The sequence below is a fragment of the Salvelinus alpinus genome, chromosome 27, assembly GCF_045679555.1.
Source record: "Salvelinus alpinus chromosome 27, SLU_Salpinus.1, whole genome shotgun sequence".
NCBI classification, from domain to species: Eukaryota; Metazoa; Chordata; class Actinopteri; order Salmoniformes; family Salmonidae; genus Salvelinus; species Salvelinus alpinus.
The window spans coordinates 26,258,738-26,266,721 of NC_092112.1; the positions used below are offsets into that span (position 1 = coordinate 26,258,738).

At 39.3% G+C, this 7,984-nt stretch overlaps 1 protein-coding gene across 15 annotated transcripts in view; it reads right to left on the reverse strand.

Annotated features, from left to right (window-relative positions):
* LOC139556258 (tumor protein D53-like) overlaps positions 1 to 4,177 on the reverse strand; it is a 29,203-nt gene extending 25,026 nt beyond the window's left edge. For 6 of the 15 annotated variants that reach the window (XM_071369981.1, XM_071369980.1, XM_071369977.1 and 3 more), the window contains exon 1: positions 4,003 to 4,177. In XM_071369981.1, coding sequence (XP_071226082.1) covers positions 4,003 to 4,021 — 19 coding nt within the window. In that variant the 5' untranslated portion in view covers positions 4,022 to 4,177. The remainder of the gene's footprint in view (positions 1 to 4,002) is intronic. The other 9 variants (XM_071369974.1, XM_071369971.1, XM_071369970.1 and 6 more) reach the window with 4 other exon arrangements.
* Between the last annotated feature and the right edge of the window lie 3,807 nt (positions 4,178 to 7,984).

A 7,984-nucleotide genomic window follows, 5' to 3' on the forward strand; every position in this document is an offset into this window, starting at 1 on the left:
AAGATCAAACAAATCAAACTGTTGTACTGTAATGAAATGAAATGTAATACTACCTGTAATACTACCTGTGGAGCAAAGCGGAATGCAACTACTCGCTCCAAACCAAACCGGAAGTGCGTATCGTAGAGGGAGAGGCAATAGAAGTGTTGTTTCTTGTATTATTGTCTTTTGTGTCTTTAGAGGACTGCTTCACCTTAATGTCCCCTTTCCCTTTTCTTCTGTCCTTATTTTGTCCCACTTTGTCCCTTCTTCTCTTCTGCCAACTAGACACTCCTTGTTAGCTAGCTAGCTTCTTTCAGGAATGTCCCTAGCAACTGCCTAGCAACAGGTAAACAACTTAGCTAGCTAAGAAAACGGTATAATTTTATGAAAAATTGTTACTTTTTCAAAAGCCTTTTTTCTTTGTTTGCTGCTTGTTTGGTCTCCTATTCAGTTTGCAGTTTTCTTTTGATTTTTTTTCGATGTACTTTACTCTAAAAAAACATTTAAATTTCAATATTTGTAGGAGCTCATCTTTTCAGCTGCTGCTGCTTAATTTGGAACTCCGGAACGAGAGTTAAAACGAGTCCTATATCGAAATAACCTGAAAGGCCACTCAGCAAGGAAGAAGCCACTGCTCCAAAACCGCCATAGAAAAGCCAGACTACGGTTTGCAACTGCATATGGGGACAAAAATTCTACTTTTTGGAGAAATGTCCTCTGGTCTGATGAAACAAAAATAGAACTGTTTGGCCATAATGACCATCGTTATGTTTGGAGGAAAAAGGGGGAGGCTTACAAGCTGAACACCATCCCAACCGTGAACCAAGGGGGTGGCAGCATCATGTTGTGGGGGTGCTTTACTGCAGGAGGGACTGGTGCACTTCACAAAATAGATGGCATCGTGAGGCAGGAAAATTATGTGGATATATTGAAGCAACATGACCTCAATCCTATAGAAAATGTGTGGGTGTCACTCCTTGTTCGGGCGGCATTCGGCGGTCGAAGTCACCAGCCTTCTAGCCATCGCCACTCCATTTTTCATTGTTCCATTTGTTTTGTCTTGTTTCCCGCACACCTGGTTTACATTCCCTAATTACACTGCATATATATATTCCTCTGTTCCCCCCATGTCTTTGTGTGGAATTGTTTAATGTTTAGTGTTACGCGCCAGACTGGTTGTTCCCCGGTTATCGTGTTTTGACCCGTAGTATGTTTATTGTTCATACATTTGCATTATTGTGAGTGTTTTCGCGCTTATTCACTTTTGCCATTGGCTGGAGGTTTTTGACGCAGTTGCGTCTGTCTTTTGTGCTTCTGCCAAATAAAGTGCGCCTGATCACAACTCTCTGCTCTCCTGCACCTGATTCGTACCAGTAGCGCACAACCTTGACAATGGGCAGAACTGAAAAAGCGTGTGCGAATAAGGAGGCCTACAAACCAGACTCAGTTACACCAGCTCTGTCAGGATGAATGGGCCAAAATTCACCCAACTTATTGTGGGAAGCCTGTGGAAGGCTACCCGAAACATTTGACCTAAGTTAAACAATTTAAAGGCAATGCTACCAAATACTAATTGAGTGTATGTAAACTTATGACCCACTGGGAATGTGATGAAAGAAATAAAATCTGAAATAAATCCTTCTCTCCACTATTATTCTGACATTTCACATTCTTAAAATAAAGTGGTGATCCTAACTGACCTAAGACAGGGAATGTTTACTAGGATTAAATGTCAGGAATTGTGAAAAACTGAGTTTAAATGTATTTGGTTAAGGTGTATGTAAACTTCCGACTTCAACTGTATCCACATTATAGGGCAAGCAAGCATATCAAGAACACATAGGCCCATTTTCTGGTTTAATTGTGCAGTATCATCAAGACAGATCAGTGATTTATCACCACATGCTCTTACAATTCACAGTAGCCTATAAAACATATGCAATTGATGTTGCACAGGTTTACTGTTCACAAGTGGGCCCATGATGACACACTCAAGTTACTGTAACTACTGTAATACTACCAATAATAGGGAAGGAGGGACTGAACAAAGACATGTAACCTTCAGGTTGCATCTCAAACCTGCTGGGCAAAACCCACTCATCAGACTAAAAGGTCTTACCCCATACCCCTGCACCATCGCTCAGTACATTAAAGTCGCTCAGTACACTAGAGTACAGATCTGATGATGCATTTGATGTCCATAAGCCAATGAATGGGGTGCAAGACAAAAGAGTAGGTTACACACACACACACACACACACACACAGGCACACACACACACACACACAGGCACACACAGGCGCACACACAGGCGCACACACAGGCGCACACACAGGCGCACACACACAGGCACACACACGATTGGTGTACAATGTAGGTTACAGTGTCCACTAAAGCACGGGTCTTCAACCTTTCTGGCTCAGGGACCCCCTCCCAGGCAAACTGGTGACCCACAGACTCCCATCATACATTAACCCCCCCCAAAATGTTCACGTCTTGTCATCAAGTAATCAATGCTTTGTACAGCAGTGATGAATGTATAAGGCCGAAACGTATGCTCTTTATTAACTTTTTTTGCACCTTGCACTGTCCCCCTTTGTATTTTTTTGAGCATTGATTAAATGAAGTATATTATTTTTACATCTCGGCCTCCTTGGGTTATTCATAGTTTGAGTGCTAGTCCCTTTAGAACTATCTTTATCTTACGCACAGGCCACCTTTCTTTTTAGCCTGAGTGCAAACCCTCATACTGGCTTACAACATTTTAAAATGAATATGTGGTAAATAGTTTCATTATTTTGACCTCCTCACATTATAATTGGAAGAGGAGGTGTAAACTCTAATATAGCCTATTTTCTCTAAGAGCAGCTGTTTAGCTGATTAAACAAAGGTTAGCCATGGGTTGGCAAAATGAAAGTCCAAGTCAGTCAAGAAAGCTTACTAGCTGCCATCGGCACTCGACAGCCTGGTAATCTATACACGGGTGCTTTTTCTAAGCTTATGTCAGATACTCCAGTGAGTGTAATTAGCTCCAAGTAGTGTAATTTGCTCAATATTTGGAGTTGAGAATTAACATTGACATCATTAGAAATAAGATATTCTCCTCTTTTCTATTGTACTGTAGGTATGTAGTCAGAAAAGAATATTCTGTTGTTGCTAGTGATTTTAATAAAAACATTGAGGGGGAAACACTTTTCTTTCTTTATATATGTTCGCACACACCCTGCAGTACCTCCACGGACTGTGGAACTCCGGTTGAAAACCCCTGCATTACAGACTGACTGTAACTTGATAACCAGAGGTTGATAAAAACCAATGCCTAGACCTTGTTTGAACCAGAAAGTTAATTATAATATCCAGTATTCAACTGGTAACCTAATCTAGTGGGAACAAGATATGACAGTCATCTTGCTATTTGGAAGATAGGGCCAACTACAAAGAAACCCTCTCCAAACCAAATACCTATCACAAGGTTTCAATTATTTGGTCAGATGGTCATGTGGGGAGGGGAAATAGTGGCCTTGCCCTTGAGCCAGTCATATGGTTTGCAAAATGAATTTGAACCTAATAGAGGGACAGAGCAATATTACATCCACATTAACTTGATCTTTTGTTGTTGCAACATGATGTTGCACACCGGACAGAAATGGAAAAGTTAACCACGTGCTCCATTAGGCAGCCTAGATGCGTCATGTGATAACTGGTCACGAATGGCTATTCTGTTGATAAAATGTTTGCCTTTTGAGGAAGAATTTATTAAAAGTTATGACGCACCTATCAAGACCATCATCCCATATACAAGGTCAACTGCTTATTACGGTTACTAATATATGCATTAAGGTTAACTAAGTCTATATCAAATATGAATACACTAACAATAGTTTTCGTTCATCTCTGCTAATTGTAAGTAACAAACAGTTGGCTAAGTACTAGTTACCCAGTTGAATAAATGCAACAACAAAAAGCCACTATGTGCAACATATTATTCTATAATTTTAGAGAGATGGAATTCTCACTCACCCTGTTGTCTGGTCTCCATTCGAAACAATCTGAAGCAGTTGGCTACTTCAAGTAAATATGTTGGACGTAGATATAGTTGCTTACTGCTGCGCTGTCAGATGCCAGTCTTTACACGATTTCCTTCACTCTCAGTTATTACGGTACCGCCTCCATGGGCGGAGCGTCCAACACACCAATTGTTGTGTACCCAATGACTCATAAAAATAAGGTTAGCGCTATCTGGACTCATTGGGACGTCCTTACCCTAAACCCTAACCTTAACCTCTACTCTTAGTTAACCCTAACCCTTTAACCAGTGTAGAGCAGCTGGTAGCCTGGCGGTTAGCAGCATTGAGCTAGTAACAGAAAGGTCGCTGGTTCAAATCGTCCGAGCAGACTAGAAGAAACGTCTGTCGATGCACGTAACCCAAATTGTTCCTGTAAATTGCTTTTGATAACAATGTCTGCTAAAATGTAAAAATGTGTTAAACTTCAATTGGGTGACGTTAGACTTGGGACGTCCCAAGGATTGCATCCAACTAGACTGCCCTTTATTCACAAAGGAATCTGATACAAAGTTGTGATGTTTTCATTTTCCAAATACTCTTTCATATCTAACGAATGATGCGTGTCATGCTTATCAATCCATGATCTAATACAATCAGAAAATTGAGAAAATGTTATGAAATAACACATATGGAATCATGTAGTAACCAAAAAACTGTTAAACAAATAAAATAAAACATCTATATTTTTTAGGTGTGATGGTGGAGGGGTGCTTTGCTGGTGACACTGCCAGTGATTTATTTAGAATTCAAGGCACACTTTTCAACAGGACAATGACCCAACACACAGCTTTGCACACTCTTGGCATTCTCTCAACCAGGTTCTTGAGGTAGTCTCCTGGAATGCATTTCAATTAACAGGTGTTAAAAGTTAATTTGTGGAATTTATTTCCTTCTTAATGTGTTTGAGCCAATTAGTTGTGTTGTGACAAGGTAAGGGTGGTATACAGAAGATAGCCCTATTTGGTAAAAGACACAGTCCATATTATGGCAAGAACGGCTCAAATAAGCAAAGAGAAATGACAGTCCTTATTACTTAAATACATGAAGGTCAGTCAATGTGGAAAATTTCAAGAACTTTGAAAGTTTCTTAAAGTGCAGTCGTAAAAACCATCAAGCGCTATGATGAAACTGGCTCTCGTGTGGACCGCCACAGGAAAGGAATATCCAGAGTTACCTCTTCTACAGAGCAGAAGTTCATTAGAGTTACCAGCCTCAGAAATTGCATCCCAAATAAATGCTTCCCAGAGTTCAAGTAACATACACATCTCAACATCAACTGTTCAGAGGAGACTGTGTGAATCAGGACTTCATGGTCGAATTGCTGCAAAGAAACCACTACTAAGGACACCAATATTAAGAAGAGACTTGCTTGGGCCAAGAAACACGAGCAATGGACGGTCTCTGCATTTGTGGTTCATACCGTGAAGCATGGAGGAGATGGTGTGGGGGTGCTTTGCTGGTGACACTGTCTGTGATTTATTTAGAAGTCAAGGCACACTTAACCAGCATGGCTACCACAGCATTCTGCAGCAATATGCCATCCCATCTGGTTTGCGCTTAGTAGGATTATCATTTGTTTTTCAACAGGACAATGACCCAACACACCTTCAGACTGTGTAAGGGCTATTTGACCAAGAAGGAGAGTGATGGAGTGCTGCATCAGATGACCTGGCCTCCACAAACACCCGACCTCAACCCAATTGAGATGGTTAAGGATGAGTTGGACAGCAGAGTGAAGGAAAAGCAGCCAACAAGTGTTCAGCATATGTGGGAACTCTTTCAAGACTGTTGGAAAAGCATTCCAGATGAAGCTGGTTGAGAGAATGCCAAGAGTGTGCAAAGCTGTCATCAAGGCAAAGGGTGGCTACTTTGAAAAATCTAAAATCTAAAATATATTTTGATTTGTTTAACACATTTTTGGTTACTACATGATTCCATATGTGTTATTTCATAGTTTTGATGGCTTCACTATTATTCTACAATGTAGAAAATAGTAAAAAATAAAGAAAAACCCTTGAATGAGTAGGTGTGTCCAAACTTTTGACTGGTACTCTGTGTATATATATATATATATATATAAATGCTATTAGTTTAGTACACTTAAATATTATTGACATTGTTTCCGGTAGAGTGAAAGCGTGACATTCATGTATCTATTAATTTAGGCTAGTTGGATACAATGTTTAATTACAGAATGGAAAGTCACCTGCTGATTCATAAATTGTGATTCTAGTCTTTGAGAATCTACCCTGATCAATGTACAGTACACCCTCATCTGTCAGAGTAGGGTAACTACATCTCTTGTAGTACATTTGTCACAAGATAAATTGAGTTACTGTAACTCCAGATGATTGGGTTACAGTATAATAATAAATAATAATATATACTTTGATTTAACAGATTCAATCAATCCCTTACTCCATGATATACATTATTTGCTTACAGTTATGGCCAGGCAAACAAGATAAAAAATTTTACTTTTGAAAATTATGGTAAACGTATTCATTATATAAGAAGCAAAACACTTAGAAGATAGTTAGACTCTCAAGACATCAGTCTTTCAGATGCAATGATTGGATGATCGCTGTGAGGGTTAATAAATCAATTCATGTTCAACCTGAACTCTTATCATTCATCCTTTTAGTAAGCATCCAGCAACACTTCTTCTTCAATGCAGCAGTTGTTCTTTTGATCAATGATGTGTTTTGGAAAGACCTTGCATTTTAAAAGAGAAGTTCACTATTTTACAACTTGATGTTAGATAGTTCCTCACCCTGAAAATAGTCTATTGGCCAGGAGAAACCATGGTTCAGTTGTCTTTAAACAGCCAGTACAACATTAGCTAACTTCAGCCACCACTAGGTAAACATCTAAGTGATGGGGGCATGATGTGAGCATGTAAAAAAAAATGTATGTCCAAATCACCTGAAATGTAATACATATGTGGTTTGATTTTACTTAAAGGTGATTTGGCCATAACATTCAAAAAAACATGCTCACATGCCCATCAATTCCATAGATGTTTTTCTATCAGTGGCTAAAGTTAGCTGAAGTTAGTTTCTCCTGGCCCATAGACTATTTTCAGAACCATCTAACATCAAGTTGTAAAATAGTAAAATTCTCTTTTAAGACGTAATCTTTCCATGAATATAATTTCAAATTAATTTTAAAGATTACATTTTTTTTTGGTCTTATCAAGACACCATATGAAATACTGTAATTCACCGGGTGTTTTTCCATATCCCACGCCGACATGCTATACCAGGGACCAGTGTGGTAGTACTGGTAGCCGAGTTCCTCAATCTGCAGCTCTGCCAAGCTGTATCCTGTCATTAGCAGCAGAGGAGCTCTGTCAACAGGATGTCTGTTTCAGCCGGTACAAAGAGAGAGGAGCACGGCCCCACACTAGGAGGAAACAGTCCCCCAGACAGACAGCAACTCCACTTCACAGAGTGAAACAGGAGGAGGCAGGATATTCAACTGATGGGTGGAATTTTCATTATGATGAACCATTATTCAGATCAGACTCAGAGCTACAATATGTCTGGTACAGATTGGTTTCTTATTGTGGTATGAGGCCCTTGTATTGGGCAGAACAGCAACAATGTAATATTGTTTACTATGTAATATTGCTGATGAATAACCACTAACTACAGGCAATTCTCATTAATTGTGTTGTATATTTCATAGCTTTGTCAGCTCTGCTGAGCCTCTTGATAAGGCCCTGTTAAAGAAAAACTCCACCCAAAAACACTGTATTGGTGTTTGTTTCATTAGTCCATTGTTGATATACTATCAAAAATGTTTTGCATGTCAGCAATCAAGTTTTCAACATAAATAACTTTTAAAATACATAAATACAGCCGGTATAATACCTTTTGCATCATATGCTGTCTTCTTGAATGTGTTTGATATGGAGCCTGTGTATTTACACA